Source organism: Sciurus vulgaris (genome assembly GCF_902686455.1).
Source record: "Sciurus vulgaris genome assembly, chromosome: 14".
In the NCBI taxonomy this organism is placed as follows: Eukaryota; Metazoa; Chordata; class Mammalia; order Rodentia; family Sciuridae; genus Sciurus; species Sciurus vulgaris.
Genome location: NC_136475.1, coordinates 25,667,817 through 25,685,336, shown reverse-complemented (window position 1 = coordinate 25,685,336; position 17,520 = coordinate 25,667,817). Strand labels below are relative to the sequence as shown.

At 37.3% G+C, this 17,520-nt stretch overlaps 1 protein-coding gene across 3 annotated transcripts in view; it reads left to right on the top strand.

Moving 5' to 3' along the window:
- The first annotated feature begins 569 nt into the window (after window positions 1–569).
- Window positions 570–17,520, top strand: part of GFPT1 (glutamine--fructose-6-phosphate transaminase 1) — a 57,383-nt gene continuing 40,432 nt past the window's right edge. For 2 of the 3 annotated variants that reach the window (XM_079110832.1, XM_079110831.1), the window contains exons 1-3: window positions 570–774; window positions 12,951–13,058; window positions 15,030–15,137. In XM_079110832.1, the coding sequence (XP_078966958.1) occupies window positions 768–774; window positions 12,951–13,058; window positions 15,030–15,137 (223 nt within the window). In that variant the 5' untranslated portion in view covers window positions 570–767. Of the gene's footprint in view, window positions 775–12,950; window positions 13,059–15,029; window positions 15,143–17,520 lie in introns of those variants that run through there. The other variant, XM_079110833.1, reaches the window with a different exon arrangement.

Sequence of the window (17,520 nt, the reverse complement as noted above, 5' to 3'; positions counted from 1 at the left end):
TGCGGAGGGCTTTTAGAGGTCAAACACATTACACAGAGCTTAAGTTGGGAACTGAATGGCCTGTCACCAGAAAGATTGCCCCAACCTGAATGACGATTTGCAGTCAAGAATTCTGGTACTTCTCCCCCATCACCTCACCTCACCCAATTATTTGCAGTTTTTCCTCAGCTACATGTCCTTTTCCCACCCTGACTTGTTTGTCCCTCGGGATCTCCTTTTCAAGCCTCTGGCTTTCTTTCTCTTCTTTCCTGCTTCGTGGGGTGCCGGTACTCGGAGCTTGGGCAGTTATTTGCTTTGCTAGCATTTCCATCCTCCCCCTTCTGTCATTCTTTGCCGGCGCCCAGTCCTTCCCCACCGCCCGGTTGCTCGGGTTGCTCGCCCGAAGGCGGGCGGCTCCAGGAACCTGAGGCGGATGCAGCCACGAGTCTGCCACGTCTCAGCAGCCAGCTGTCCAGCGCCTGCGTGGGGTCTGGGGGCGGGGCTGCGGGAGGGGCGGGATCTTCGCGTGAGCGGCGCGTGAGCGGCCCAATGGGGAGTGCCGGCGGCGGCGCGCTGCGCGCAGTGGGGCGGGGCCCGGCGGCGGTTGCTGGCGGAGGCTGGGAGGGGGAGAAGGCTGTAGTTGCCTCAGCCGTCGCATCCTCGAGGGAGTCGTGTAGCCGCCATCCCCGCCCCCGAGCTCGTCTACCGCCCCTGAAGCTCTTGTGTGCGCCGGGAATCTCGCTAGCCGCCCGCCCGCCTTTGGCCTTGTGAACCGCGCCTCCAGCAGCATGTGTGGTAAGGGGCCGCGGGCGGGGGGCGTGTTGCCGGGCGGTGCTGGGGTGCGGTGCGGGCGCCGCCGAAGCCGGAGACGCCGGGCGGGAGCGCGAGTGCCCAGGGTGCGAAGTCTGTGTGAGAAGGCAAGGGGGTGTCCTGGGGTGGCAGCTGCGGCTGTCGCGGGGGTGGGAGTCGGAGTGGTGGTCCCGAGGAGGACACCTGAGAGGCGCGCGGGCCCCAGAGGCGATCAGGGGAGCCGCCTTTGCGCAAAGAAGGAACCCAGAGAGAAATACCTATGGGAAAAAGGGAGGAGAGTGCGGAAGGGTGGGAGGTGTGGAGGGGGTGTCTTCAAACGGGTTCACCAGGTGAGTGAGGCAACCTGTAGAACATCGGGTGGCGTGTGTTGAACTTATCTTGCATTCTCTTAAAAAAATACTCATTTTTTCTGCTTTCTTTCAAGCAGGCCCAATAGAAAACAGACACTAAATCTAGCTAGAGCTACGACAATGACATTTTAAATGGTCTTACTTCCTGCCACTCCCTGTCTCAAACATAAGCCATCACTAATCAATAACTTAATGAAGTGGGCTTAGATCTGATCCTCTGGTGGAAGAAGCTCTGAAATGTCCATCTCGTGAGAGATCACGCATCATGTATCATTTGCATGTGCACCCATTTAAAATACTAGCTCCGAAAAATTTAACGAATGCCTTTCCTAGAGCAGTTAAAAAAGTAAAGTTAAATCCTTTTTATTACATGTTTGAGAGTTGTTTTATTACCTAAAAGTGTTACTGACATTGCAAGAATGAAATCTTAAATGATTGACAGACATAAGCCATTGTCAATAAAAAGAATTGTATTTTTACCTTTCTTTTTGAAATTTACAACTGAATTTACTCCTGTAAGAAAGAACACTTCTTAAAGAGTAGTACAATTGTGATAGCATTGAAACTATTTGGGAAACTTCTTTGCAGCCTTTGGCAGGAAGGGATTGAGCAGGAGGTGGATTGTACTCACTAGTGTATATTTTCCTGTATTTTTAACTTTATCTTCATTTCAGCTTCTGAAAATGAGGAGCTGGTTTAAATTTAGAGTTGATTAAAAAAAAACCACAAAAACAAACATCTATAAATAGCTTACTGAAATTAATAGAGTTGAGCTGATTTCAGAATCAGTTATACTTTTGCTATGTACATGTGGTTTTGCAAAACACATAATTTAGTTTGGAGTTGTGAAATAGTGAATTTGCAAACTGGTTAATCCCTGTTGTGCTTTATGGTAATTAACTGCTTTTGAATGATGAGTTGTGTGCCTGGTCAAGTGCCTGGTATTCTGGTTGCAGATCATTTCCTCATCTCGTTCCAGGAAAAAAGGGTGTCAAAGTATTATGAGATTAAAAAAAAAGCACAGCTGGTTTAGGAAAGGTTTATATAAGGGTGAAACTTTCAGGGTGGAGACTAAATGTTGAAAGTTTTCACAAAGCCGATATAGAATATCCATTAAGCAGAGTTTTACTGCTGAGAAAACCCATTATAAAGAATAAGCTAATATTTTAGTAAAATATTTCTGAGGTCCTGCTTTTAACCCTGGTCAGAGTTTTACAAGATTCCAGGAATAGGGTCCAGAATTTATTTCCTTTATAATGCAAATTTTGAAAGTTAACTGTTAAGAAGATGAGAGTTTGCCTCCCCTCCCCCACATCTTAATCACTGAAGTGAAATATAGTCAGAGAAATTGAGTGGGAATGAGAATAGATGGGAAGATCTAGAAGTTTACCTTCTGAAGCTGGGTGCAGTGATAAACATCTGAAATCGAGCAACTGGGGAGGCTGAGGCAGAAGGATCACAAGTTTGCCACCCTCTGTAATTGAGCAAGAATCTGTCTTGTTAAGAATGAAATAATAGGGGCTGGGGAGATAGCTCAGAAGGTAGAGTGCTTGCCTTGCAAGCCCAAGGCCCTGGGTTTGATCCCCAGCACCACAAAAAAAAAAAAAAAAAAAAAAAAAAAAAATCTTGATAAGAATGAAATAATAAAGAATAGAAAGCACTGGGAATATAGCTCAGTGGTAGAGTATACTTGGGTTCAATCCCCAGTATGGGTGAAAAAAAAAGTTACCTTCTCATTACTTCTTGGGTCCTCTAGTTTTTGTAAAAGATTACTTTGTTTCAAAGTTGTAAAATGTTGAAGCAGAAGAATAAGGACTGGAGATTCTGTGACATGCTTTTTTCAGTCAGATGTGCTGATAAAACTTAACATGTTTATAACTGTTTGTTGGATTGTTGGGGGAAAAAAAAAGATCCAGTGGTTAGTAAGATTTGAGTGGCAACAGTGTAGCACTATTTTTTTTTTTTTAAATTTGAGGACTTGGAATCTTTAATGGGTTAAAAGTAAGGACTGTGAGTCTCTCAGGAAAGAATAGGATACCTGTTTTCCAAAATAGTTTATCTTTCATTCTTGGTTCTTTTTTATTTGTATCACCTTTGGTTTTGTTGAGAGGGCATCAGGTCACTTAAACTGCTATTGGCTTTTCATAGATTTTTGCTGTTTTTAAAAACACGGAGTTTTAGCTTCCTGATCTGATGCTGTATGTAAATAGAATTCTGTAAATGAGATTTTATTCAAAAGCAGTAAGGGAACTTATAATTTAAAAGTATCCTGAGATGAATCAAAAAATTGTTTTTTTTTTTTTTTGTAATTGTACTGTCTAAAAGAGTTGAAGGTAATTGAGGCTGTTAGGATGAGTCATAAAACCAGTACTATTAACATATCTTTAGAAATCATAATACTGGATATAAAGAAGTTGTGAGAGAAAATAATTAATTGCTTAATAGGCATTTCCTGTGTTTTGTTCCTTAGGGAGAGAGAAGTTAATAGGTGCTGGTTATGAATAGTAGAAAGTGGGAAAGGGTTTTGTAACACACCTGTTGGGAAAACTGCTCTTTGAGGATCACAATTAGTAAGATTAAAGATTCTAAAAAATCCTAAAAATAAACCTGTTCGCTTAGTTCAACCCAGTATTTCTTTATTATTATTATTATTATTTTTTTTTTTAATGAAACCGCCTCATCTCTTTTTAGTATCCTGCAAAATAGTGTTCTGTTTCTGTGGTTTGGAAATTCTTGACTCTATAATTTCAGGTACCTGGAAGGTGTTAGAAGATACTTGGAGATATCTGAAATGATGTCTTTATACTTGACACTCTGTCCTTTGGAGAATTGACTAAAGCAAGGGAGTTGCCTTCAAGGAATTACTTTCTGGTCAGCAGAAACAAAATGAATACACATGGAATAGCTGTACATGATAATACACAGTCCTTGTTCATTACCATATCATAGACTATAAGAGAACAGTAGAAATTCAGAGACTGGAGAGACCTGGGCTTTTAGGTATCTGTGTTAGACCGGGAGTATTCCTGATGATGGGGCAGGATTCTTAGCTTGAGAAATAGTGTTGGTTGGTAGAGAGTGTTCTATGAGAGGTAATCAATGATGGCATTTGTTTCCCATCCATGAATGGAGTCTGAAATAGATTGAGAACCACCACTACCAGAGGAAGAGTTGGAGGTTACAAGAAAAGAGACCAAAGAAGAGTGGTTATAGAGTTCCAGATAGTATCTTGCCTTGGGGAGTCTGCAAAAGTGGAAAAAGTTTATTCTGGGGTGTGTCTGTGTGTGTGTGTGTGTGTGTGATGCTGGGGATAGAATCCAGCGCCTTGAACATACTAGGCAAGTTCTCTACCACTGATCTATACCCCCAGCCTGAAGTTATTCATGTTTAATATGCAGAGAGATGTTAATTGTATTTACTTATAGAGAAATCATCAGAGAAGTTGCACATATGAAGGTCGAGGGGCCAAGTTTGTGTTGAAGGGTGGCCAATACCAATTCAAGGGGAGTATTTTTGGAATGGGGTCCCTTAGGAATGTTGGAAAGTTGAATTCTCCAGTTGTGGTTTCTGACCTATAAACTGAGAAGTTATTTCGGGGTATTCATTGCTTGATTCATACTCTACGCAGTGTCTTTAAGTTGAATAAAAATTGTTCTAGATCATTGAATAATAAAAATTTAGCTCACAAAATGTTCTGCATTTGCAAAGCTGAAGAATCACTCTTCAAGAGCTACAAGTAGTAGAGGCTAGCTTCAGAGCTTAGTATGGGGATGTGTTTCTGTTTTGAATGTTTAGGGAAGGATGAGTGGTGCATAGCATATTATATTATTAGAATGAAGATGAAGGCTTCAATTCTATAGTGAGAATCTACCAAAAACCAGAGAGAAAGTGGGAAGAGACAAATAGGGATTTGAGGGTAGTGTGTATTCTAGACTCTAAAGTAATATATGGGGGAAGTTTGAAAGTAGGCAAAGGATGAATTAACAGGATTGGATGACAATTTGGGAAGGCCCATATAAATGTGGACTGAAATGAATGGATAAAATAAGAGCACAGTGGTCCCAAAGGTTCTGACTTGGCAGTATGATAAAAAGTTGTGGTATGATGTGAATGGTCAGAAAGAAATGGGAGGGATAGGTGGACTCTTTGAAGACTTGTGAGAGGAAGTATATCCTCTTATCTTGAGAAAGATGGTCACTTAGGCAGACTATGAGGGAATGTGTTACTGGAAACTTTAGGATTTAACAGTGCTTTGAGCTCCAGAATGTTAAAAGTACAAGGTGTCATAGAGCCCCTTCCAGTGCAATATACAGTTTCAACAAAGGAGTGGAGACTTGAACCAGCACCCTCCCCTCCCCCTGCACCACATTCTGGGGATTAAACCCAGGACCTCAGACACACTAAGCATGTGCTCTACTACTGACCATACTCTAAGCCAAACCAGCATTTTGTAAATAGGAAAGAAAGATATAAAGCAATTTAAAAACCACAGAAGTAATTGAAAATCTTCATTGTGTTACTCTGTTATAATTTTTTCTTTGTTTTTAGGATTATTGGAAATGTTAAGCAGGACACAGTAGTGCAGGCTTGTAACTGTGGCTACTTGGGAGGCTGAGGCAGGAGGATCCCAAGTTCTAGGTCAGCCTTGTAAATTTAGCAAGACCCTGTCTCAAAACAAAATAAAAAAGGAGTAGGGCTGTAAAGTGTTTACCTAGCATGGGTGAGGCCCTGGGCTCAATCCATAGTACTGCAGGAAAGAAAAGAAAATGTTATCTCAAATAGTACTTCTTTTTAAAAAAGGACTCTCACATGGAGAATGTGACTGCATAATTATAATGTTGAATAGTTTTTATGAAAATCATCAGACTGGTGTATTAGTTTATTTGCATCATTTTAATAGCAAAGACTCAGACAAATTTCAATAGGGAAGTGATTATATAAAAAATAATAAATGTGCTAGTATGCAGTATTAAGTAGAATGAAGTAGATGTATGTATGTTGTACATACATAGAAAGATCACCAACATCTTAAGTGAAAAAAGTACAGAACAAAATGTATACCATCATCATGTTTATGTGTTTTTTTTAAAAAGCCCTTTACACTGTGTAAATCAAGGTTTGTAAATGTAGAAAAATTCACAGCTAGAGGACTGGGATGATGTGCATGAGATTAATGGTGGTTTTCGCTGAGAAAGGGATTATTGGAACCTGTGTGGAGATAGAAAGGGGAGATTTTCATACTATATTCTATAGCATCTACACAGTTTAAGTCTTTTTTTTTTTTTTTTTTTTTTGGTGCTGGGGATTGAACCCAGGGCCTTGTGCTTGAGAGGCACTCTACCAATTGAGCTATATCCCCAGCCCCAAGTTTAAATCTTTAACAATAATGATATGTAACCTGCATTATAAGGAAAAATATCTCAAAGTTAAGCAGCATTATGGATTGCTTTTAAGATTCAGAAAGTATTAAATTTAGGGAATGAATTTGAAACTTATTGCTGAGAGGTTACAATGTGTGGGTCCCAAAATATTGAAGCTGTCAATGAAAAAATATGACAAAATAAGATGTTTTATTCATACATACATAAATTCAACCAGTCTTAGTTAATGCCTTGACTAGTCAATTAAGTTATATTCAGGTATGTCTTTACTTTTGACCAGATTGTTTTCAGTGAGGTGTGTTGAATCTGTGATTAGGTTGCCTCTGAATTTTTTTTTTTTTTTTTTGCGGTGCTGGGGATGGAACCCAGAGCCTTGTGCTTACAAGGCAAGCACTCTACCGACTGAGCTATCTCCCCAGCCCTGCCTCTGAAATTTTTTAAGCAAGGAGTTCATAAGTACTTTTATGTCAGGGAGTTTTAGTTGCTGTTTCTAAAAATGATAACTGTAGGTGCAAGCATCTGCTTTAGTAAACTATGTGCTGTTAATAAGAAAACTTATCTTCTGAAAAAGCATGCTGATTTGGAGTTAGAAAATCTCCTATGAGTACAACTATTTTGTGTAGTATTGGAGTAATTACCAAAGATTGACCTTTTTAGACTTTGTAGTTTCCTTAAGCACAACTGTTTATTGGGAAGTTTTTGTTTCTTGTGGTGGGTATTGAATGCAGAACCTTATGCTTGCTAGGCAAATACTCCACCACTGAACTATATTCATTGGGAAATTTGCTAAGACAAGTCAAAGGTCTGAAAATAAGGGTAATTAGTGTTTTTTTGTTTTTTTTAACAAGCACCATTTTGAGTATGAATGCCTCCCTGTGAACACGTCCTACATGCTTGATTAGCTGGTTATTTGCTATTGTTATATTTTCCTGGCCATCCCAAAATTGCAGATAACCCAGCAAGTGGACTGTCTTGGTCCAGTAGTGCTGTTAAGGGGCAGTCTGTAAAACTGACTGACTGAACTCCTTAGTTCCCATTTTCCTAACTAGATATGACTTAGGCTAATCCCCTTTCTTCTCCTACCTCTATTACTTTGATCTTAGAAAATTTCTCTGTCATGGTGTCATTCATTCTTTTCTTCCTTTCAGTTCCTGCCCAGATAATGTGAAGAAAAATGTTTCTCATTCTTTTGCTTCCTCTAATTCTCTTCTCCTTTTCTTTTACCAGTAGCAAACCAAATAATGATTGTAATGATTATTTGTAATAGTAGTGCTTCCTCTATCAAGTAGGAAGCAGATTTGAGTTGGAACTTGACATACAGATTTCATTGAACCTAAGATGCCACTGATTGCAAAATGCACCATTATCTGAACTGAAAAGAAAAAACGATATGACTATCTTAAAGTCATTGTTATTATTCTCTAGAGCTGGAGAAGTGTTTTGAATATGCTTTCAGAATATTATAGGTTCAGTTATCTGATTCTTTACCTTAAACCAGTGATGAATCTTAGTATCGTTAATAGGGTGCCAGCAGACAATATTCGTATATAGTCCTGTGAACCATATCTGCCCTTGATTTTTTTTTAAAATTTTTTTAGTTGTCAATAGGTCTTTTTTATTTTACTTATTTATTTGTATGAGATACTGAGAATTGAACCCAGGGCTTCACACATGCCAGGCAAGCACTCTGCCACTGAACCACAACTCCAGCTCCCTGATTAAGTTTTTAATCTAACTCAATCAAGCCTTTAGACTATCCTCCAGTTTACAGGCAATACAAAGGAGAGAAGTCCTTTATTCAGACTTTGTGGAATAATTAGATATATCCTGAAGGTGATTCAACAAGAAAATTGACCCTGTCCTGTTTTGGGGAAAATGGAGCAGTTAAGGGGAGATTATTCCAGATTCAAATGTGAGTTATGATTCTTGTCGAATCCTAGAATAACAGCCAACTGTAAAAGACATAAGTATGTTTTTGATAATAGGAAAAATTTGAATGAGAAATTGTGTTAGGTGATAATGATCTCTTAGGAGTAACATTTTGGTTTTTTAGAAAATATGTTAACATTTTATGTTACTTTGCTATTATTAATTTTTAACAATATACTATTAAAATTAATTTGGTAGGTACAGTGTACACAAACAAAGTCATGTAAATGATTTAACAAAGAAATGAGACCCAGAAGAGAAGTACAGTTCGTAGAGGGGTTAAAAAGTGTTAAAATTGAGAGCAGGGAATAGCAGGAGGGTGTGCCTATATTCTAGCGTCTCAGAGAGAATCATAAGTTAGAGGCCAGCCTTGGGAATTTAACAAGATCCTGTCTCAAAATAATAAGAGTTTGGGATGTAGCTCTGAGTTGGGACACAGTAGTAGGAGGTATTGATAGTGTTAAACTCAAGGCCTGGGGTTCAGTCTCCAGTACAGCAAAAAACAAAACAAAACAAAACAAAACAAAACAAAACAAAACAAAACAAAAAACAGTAAAAAGGATCATGAATGTCTCTAAAGCAGTCAGAGAAGAAATCTCAGAATATCAAGCGGGATGGGGACTAGAGATATCCTCAAATATCAGAGGTAGGAAATATTACAACCTAATTTACACCCCGTATTATAGGTGTTGTTAAATCATCATGGTTTTCCTTCCTATTCAGGAAAAAGGGCCACTGAATCCTTTTCATTGATGGTTTGCAGCCACAACCAGTTAATAATTTGTTGGCACTTGCTGTGAAATCTGTTGGTTACCATTTCAAAGTTGTTCATTTCTTAGAAGGGGAAGCTGAGTCAGGGCAGTGGAGTGGAAAGCTTTGGGAATGCACATGAATTAAAGGAATTCATAGGATTTCTTCAACCCAAAAGTACTTTTTAATGAGGTAACAAATGTTTGGTATGAATTTTATTAGTTTATGAAATAATTAAAATTTTATAAGTTGGGGGAGGTCGTATATCAATTTAAGAAATCTCTTTGCTTTTTTTTGAAAAATGTACTTAGGATTTTAAGATTCACACATCTGGCCAAAATAAGCCAATTAAATTGGAGTTAGAAGTAATATCAAAGTAAAAAGCTACTGTTGAGTTCATGTTTTTAAAATAGTGAATTTAATGTTATATCACCTTGAATCTTCTTTTTAGTAAAATATTGAGTCTGTAATTCACCTTAAAAAGTTTATTTTTAGGTGGGAGCAGAGGCACATGTATGTAGTCCCAGCTACTTGGGAAGCTGAGGCAGGAGGATCACTTGAGCCCAGGAGTTTATATAATTTATATAATTAGTCTTTAAAAATTGGTGTTAGATTATTGTATTTTCTCTTTAATCTTCATATGTATTACTTTTACTATCACACTTAAATTTCCTGAAAAATAGAAATGGTTCAGGAGTGAGATTTTTCTGGACCTACTTCTGCATTCTCAAGATTTGACAGCTCTAGATGTCATTTCTCCCAGGATATCCAGAGTGCTTCATAACTGCAAACAGAATTCTGAGGACCATTTTTTATAGTTAATGATCTTCTATTGAGCTAGATTGTATCTTTCATTAGCAGACTGTTTAGCTGATGCTAGTCACTAGACTAGTTGGGGATTCCTATTTTTGGTACTGGGGGATTGAACCCAGGGGTGCTTTAACCACTGAGCTACATCTCCATCCCTTTTTAAAAATTTTTAAATTTTGAGACAGGGTCTTGCTAAGTTGCTTAGGGCCTAAATTGATGAGGCTGGCTTTGAACTTGTGATCCTCCTGTCTCATCCCCCCAAAGCTGCAGGGATTTATAGGCGTGCACTACTGCAACTAGCTGGATCTGTGTATTTTTAAAAATTTTGCATGGTACTGGGGATCAAACCCAGGGCCTCATGCTTGCTAGGCAAGCATTCTATTACTGAGCTACATCCCCTTTTTATTATTTTTATTTTTAATTTTTGTTGTTTGGTACCAGGGATTAAACCCAAGGGCACTTAACCACTGACCACATCCCTAGCCCTTTTAATTTTTTTTTTAACTTGAGACAGTGTCTTTCTCCATTGCTTACAGCCTTGCTAAGTTGCTGAAGCTGTGTTTCTGGATTAAGTGGTTGGGCAATTGGTTTTGTGGCTCCTCTCCTGCCCTCTAGTGGTTATATCAGGAAGTTTGGAAGTTGAAAGCTGTTCGATGCTGCCACTCTTTCCAGAGTGTGACCTATCTTTGTCTTGATTCCTGTGCTTTGAGGTTGTGAATGATATTTGCAGCTATCTCTGGGATATCGGCTAATTCAGTTTCTGTTTTCATGTCTATAAAATATCTATTTTATAGATATTCTATCCTCTCTAGAGTGTTGTGGTGCTGTGAAAGTGAGATGATTGTACAGCATATGAAAATTTTAAAAACCTTTAAAAATGTAAGGCTTAAATTTTTTTTTTTTTTGTTTTTTTGGTACCAGGGATTGAACCCAGTGGGGCTTAACCAATGAGTCACATCCCCAGTCCCCCCTTTTTTTTTGTGGTGCTAGGGATCGAACCCAGGGTCTTGTGCTCGCAAGGCAAGCACTCTACCAACTGACCTATCTCCCCAGCCCTCCCAGCCCATTTTTTTGTATTTTATTTAGAGACAGGGTCTTGCAAGTTGCTTAGACAATAGGGCCTTGGTAAGTTGCCGAGGATGCCTTTGAATTTGCGATTCTCCTGACTCAGCCTCCCAAGCCACTGGGATTACTGGTGTGAGCCACCATACCCAGTTTTAAAATTTTTTTGAATGGGCCAGGTGCAGTGGCACATGCCTGTAATGCCAGGGGCTTGGGAAGCTGAGACAGGAGGATTGCAAGTTAGAAGCCATCTTCAGCAACTTAGCAAGACCTTAAACAATTTAGTGAGACCCTGTCTCAAAAAATAAAAAGGGCTGGGGATGGAGATCAGTGGTAAAGCACCCTAGGGTTCAGTGCCCAGTATCAAAATAAATAAAGTTTTTTGAAGGAAATAACAGAATTTCTACAAGTCTTTAGCCTGATTCTACTATTCTTAGAAAAGTTCACTCAGATGTCTCAGGTTGTTTGGATTTTGAGTATGAATTTCCTTTTTTTTTTTTTTTTTTTTTAATTTCAGGGCATGATAGTTTATTTTAGAAAGTTTGCACTGCACCGATCATGGTGCTCAGCATATCTGACTAGTATTAACAGTGCAGCATTTTTGTATGCTGAATTGTCTTAATGGGATCCCACTCTTTATAGTGAAATGTAGTTAAGAAAAAAGGAAAGTTCTTTCATAAGTAAGCAGCTTGAACTTATATTTTAGTGTATTTTGGTCTTCAGTTTTTATACATTCAGCTACATATCCAAAGCACAGTCATGGAAGACCTTAGGTAATCTCTAAGCTGCCATTCTTAAAATATGCATTTTCTTCACCAGTGTTTTGTTACCTGTTTTTTTTTTTTGGCTCAGTTCATACTGTGCTAGTCCTTTATTTCTAGTTTGTTTTTCTAAGTGATTGTTGCTTTTCATGGATTTTTAAGTTGTTAGCAGTAATGTGTAGTTGTCTTTTTCTATTATGGTGAACAAGTGATTCAAGCCATCTTAAGACTGTTATATGTATTTAATCGTTTTTTTTTCTGATTATTAAATTATTGGGCCGGGGACGTAGTAGTAGAGTGCTTGCCTAGCATGTGATCTCTGGCACAGCAAAAAAAAAAAAAAAAGAAAAAAAAATTGGGATTCTTCTTCACATCATTATTTATTCCTAAATGTTATCAGTAATGTGCTTTTTGGAAGTAAGCAAAATTATACCATCTATATAGTATTTTTTTATACTGATAATTAAATCCAGTGGTGCTCTAACTAAGCTACATCCCCATCCTTTTTTTATTTATTTATTTTTTCTTTTCTTTTTTTTTTTTTTTATTTAAATTTTAAGACAGGGTCTCCTAAAGTTATTCAGGCTGGCCTTGGACTTGGGATCTTCCTGTCTCAGCTTTCCAAGTTACTGGTATTATAGGTGTGTGCCACCATGCCTGGATCTATCTAGTTTTGTAGAACCCATATGTTGCTTAAAATACTTATTTTAGAACATTTTTAAAAGCATAATGCTTAGTGTGTAAAATGTGAACTTTAAATTTGGCTAAATATTAAAAATTAAATTTCACTTGACAAAATGACAGTGAAGGAAAATAGTGGTCAGTCTTATAAGTATTTTCGAAAAACTAAACCACTTAACTATATTCCCAGTTCACTTAGTTTTTTATTTTGAGAGAGGGTCTCAATAAGTTTTTTGTCAAGATTTTGACAAAAATCTTGAACTTTAGATCCTCCTGCCTCAGTCTCCCAAGTAGCTGGTATTATAGGTGTACAGCACTGTACCTCTGTACCTGGCTGATTTTTTTGAAAATGAAATCTAGCTTCACATTTTTGGACATCCTCATCATAATTATGTCAATTTTAATTCATTAATCATTAAATATTTCTTTGTTTGCAGGTATATTTGCTTACTTAAACTACCATGTTCCTCGCACAAGACGAGAAATATTGGAGACCCTAATCAAAGGCCTTCAGAGATTGGAGTACAGAGGATATGATTCTGCAGGTATTTCCTTCTTAAAAAATAGAGATTTTGAGTGATTGTTGATCTAAATAGGGTGTTTTGATTATCATTTATAAGAGACTAGGTTTTAATGTCTATTTAAAAAAATATGTTGTTAATCTAAATTTGAAGAATTTTTGTATTTTATTATATTTAAAGGGATTTTTATATAATTTGAATAGTATTTGTGTGGAATGTTGTTTCTTATTCTAGTCTACTTTTATTAACAATGTTCTTACAAGAACATAAATCATGGTACATCTTCATGGGAATAGAGTTGTTGAAAGACTTACTCTCTAAATTCTTTTCTTTCCTATAACTTTTTAATTTCTTTTTCTCTGTGGATCCATGCTTTTATCATATAAGCTGATCTGAGATTTTTCTTTATTACATAAATGACAAAGCAAAAAAAGATAAGTTTCTGGCAACTTTATGTTTAATTTTAGCTCCCCCTGTGTCGAAAGTCTACAGGACTGCCCTCAGATTCCTGGATTCCTTAGGATGACTCGTGGTTGTGATTTATTATAGCAAAAGAACACAAAGCAAAGGGATAAGATGTGTGAGGTGGAGTCCTCTTCTGGTGGAGTCACACAGGATGCCCTTGATTTACCTAGCTATGACTTATGACAACATATGTGAAAAATCTAGCAGGGAAGCTCATTAGTGACTCAGTGTCCAAGGTTTTTGTTGGGAGCTGGTCACATAAGCATCAGGTGTCTGTCTGACACAAAATTCTCAACTCCCAGAAGACAAGCAGATGTTCTACATAAGATACATTGTTTGCACAAATAGTTTAGGCACTGCAAGACACTTTTACTCTATCAGGTGACAAGAATCTTGATATGCACATCCTCAGATGCCAGCCAAGGGCCACCCTTGAAAGCAGGCCTTCCTAAGGATAGCATTGTTAGACCTGTTTTCTGTTCACTTAACATTGCTACATGGAATGGACATTTATCTTCCTTGACTTCCCTTAGTAATAGAAAGTCAGTTCCTCAGTTCCTTTATTCTTTTTAAAAATTTTTTAAAATATGTTTGAATTAGTTATACATGACAGTAGACTGCATTTTGACACATTGTACACAAATGGAGCACAATTTCTCATTCCTCTGGTTGTACATGGTACTTCCTTTATTATAAAATTTGCATATTCAGAATTGAGCTGAATATGTGGCAGTCCTCACCCACTCCATTTGTTCTGTGTCCCTTTTATCAATAATTATTCAAAAAATTCTTTGAGCCTAGGAGATATCCTAGAATTCTGCTTTTTTGCCTCATATTCAGTCAGTTCTGGTTCTCAGTATCTCCATCTTCATTGCCACTGTTTAATTCAGACCCTCTTTATTTTTGCTTTGCTGCAGCTACATCTTCTTGCGGCTGCTTTCTTTATCCTCTTTCTCTTTCTCCAGCTCATCCTTTACACCATTTCTGGAAAGAATTTGTTAAATGTTTTTGCCGTACAATTTCTCTACTTGAAATGAGTGCTTTCCCAGTACCTTCATGGCAATTTTTTCAAATTCCTTAGCAACTTAAGTAGAATCTCTAGAAATGCTTTTTTGACCTTCCCTCGTTATCCTTCTGAGGCATGTGCCCCTCTTCTCCATTTCGCCGTTGCGCTCCAACGGAGAAGTTTATTATAACTTAAATACACTATTTTTCCTTGTCTTTTAACAGACTTTTAAAGTTTGAGTACAGAAACTGAGTTATTTTCTTTCTTTCATTTTCTTTTGTTTTGATGCTGGGAATTGAACCCTGGGCTTTATGTATGCTCGGCAAGCTCTTTTCCATTGAACCTTATTTTCATTTTTGTGTCAAGCAGCTATCATGTTATTTGACACCTAATAGGTTTTTAGTAAGTGTTAAATTGATAAATGAATTAGGTGAAAATGTAATTATTTTAAATTAAGAATTTTACTTCATATTGTTAATCTTAGAGATAGTGTCTAAATCTTGTTCTGCTTCTTTGTGTCTTAGGAGTGGGAGTTGATGGAGGCAATGACAAAGATTGGGAAGCCAATGCCTGCAAAATCCAGCTCATTAAGAAGAAAGGAAAAGTTAAAGCACTGGATGAAGAAGTTCATAGTAATGTACTTAGTTGAATTTTTGTCCCCCTGCCACTAAATATTCCATATTTTGGGACTCATTTTGAGAATAATGATACTTAAAGTTGAAGTGGGGGAAGAAAAGTTGTTTTGTTACTATTTGGATTGACTTTAAATTGTGCATGAACTTTAAAAATGATCATAGCAACTGGGGAGGGAAAGTAGTTACATTGGGTTGAGAGCAAGCTTGGAGCCTTAAAATAAAGTAGCTTCAGAACCGCTATTCCTGAGAAAGGAAGGGCCATTTTTAGGACAGAAGCTATTTTTAGTGGTGCCCTTTTTCATGTATCTTCATTTGTGTTTTCACTTTACTTAATGAGAGCCCCAAAATACAAAACACAAGATGCTGGCAATTCAGACATACCAAAGATAAGCCATGAAATACTTCCTTTGAGTAAAAGATGGAAGTTTTCTCCTTAGTAAGAAAAGAAGAACCAAATCAGAGGTTGCTAAGATCTATAGTAAGGATGAATCTTTTATCTGTGAATTTATGAAGATGAAAAAATTTTGCTGTCACACCTCCAACTAAAAATTCTGGCAATAGTGCATGATAAGTGCTTAGTTAAGAAGAAAAGATATTAAGTTTGTGTTATATATGTCTGGGAAAACATATGTTGTATATAGGGTTCAGTACTATCTGCAATATCAGGCATTGACAGGGTGGGGTGAGAGTGAACACTTGAAATATATCCCTTATTGACAAAGTGGGACTCCTGCATAATTTAATATAAATTCTAGCATTCATTTCTATAGCATTATTTTTTTAAAGCATGCTTTAGTTTTTTTTTTTTTTTTATTAGAGCATTATAATTATACATAGTGTTTGGGTTCATTTTCACAAAATAATACATGCAGGGAATTTGATTTCAATTCCCATTCCCCCTTTTTTCCCCTCCCCTCTTTCATCCCCCTATTATCCCTTCTACTCTGTTGGTCTTTTTTTTTTTTTTTTTTTTGGCACTGGGGATTAAACTCAGGGCCTTGTGCTTGCAAGGCAAGCACTCTGCCATCTGAGCTATCTCCCCAGCCCTGTTTGTTTTTCTTTTACTCCTTTATTTTTTCATTGCTATATTATATATATAAAGGTGAAATTCTCGTTGGACATTTATATTTGTGTATAACGTGATTTCATTCCATATTTCTTCCCTTTTTCCTTCTTTCTTCCCTCCCTCTTGTTCTCCTTCTGTTCCTCTGATCTTCCCTGTATCTTTATGATGTCCCGTCCCCTCCCCCACTGCTTTCTTTCTCTTACTTTGCTCTAGCTTTCACATATGAGAGTAAACATCAGACTCTTGATTTTTCTGCGTCTGGCTTATTTTGCTTAGCAAGATTTTCTCCAATTCTGTCCATTTACCAGCAAACACCATTATTTTATTATTCCTTATGGCTGGGTAATACTCCATTGTGTGTATACATCACATTATTGATTGATCCATTGTGTATATACATCACATTATTGATTATTATTGACAGGCATCGGAGTTGATTATATAATTAGTAATTGCAAATTATGCTCCTATAAACATTGAAGTGGCTGTATCCTATAGGCTGATTTTAGTCCTTTTGGATAAATGTCGAGGAGTGTAATAGCTGGATCATATGGTAGTTTCATTCCTAATTTTTTTGAGGAATCTTTACACTGCTTTCCATAGTGATTATACTAATTTGCAGACCCACCAACAATGTATAAATGTACTTTCCCCCCACATCCTCACCAGCATTTATTATTTTTTGTGTTCTTTTTTTTTTTTTTTTTTTTTTGCAGTGCTGGGGATTGAACCCAGGGCCTTGTGCTTACAAAGCAAGCAATCTACCAACTGAGCTATATCCCCAGGCCCATTGTGTTCTTAATAATTGCCATTCTGGCTGGCATGAAATGACATTTTAGTTTTTACGTGCAATTGCTCTGATTGCTAGAGATGTTGAACAGTTTTTCATTTATTTGTTGACTATTTGTGTTCTTTTTAAGAAATATCTGTTTAGTTCTTTTGCCCCTTTATTGATTGTGTTATTTATTTTTTTGGGCATTGAGTTCTTATATACTCTGGATATTAATTGCCTTTCAGAGGAGTAGCAAGCAAAGATTTTTTTGTGTGTTCTGTAGGTTCTCTATGTTCTTAATCACTTCCTTTGTTGTAAAGATATTTTTTAATTTGATGGCCATTCCACTTATTGATTCTTGATTTTATTTCTTGAGCTTTAGGGATCTTGTTGAGAAAGTGCCCACAAGTATGTGATAAAGTGTTGACCCTATGTTTTCTTCTAGCAATTTCAAGGTTTCTGGTCTAATTCTTGAGGCTTTGGTACATTTTGATTTGACTTTTGTGCAAGGTGAGAGAGAGGAAGCTAATTTCATTCTTCTA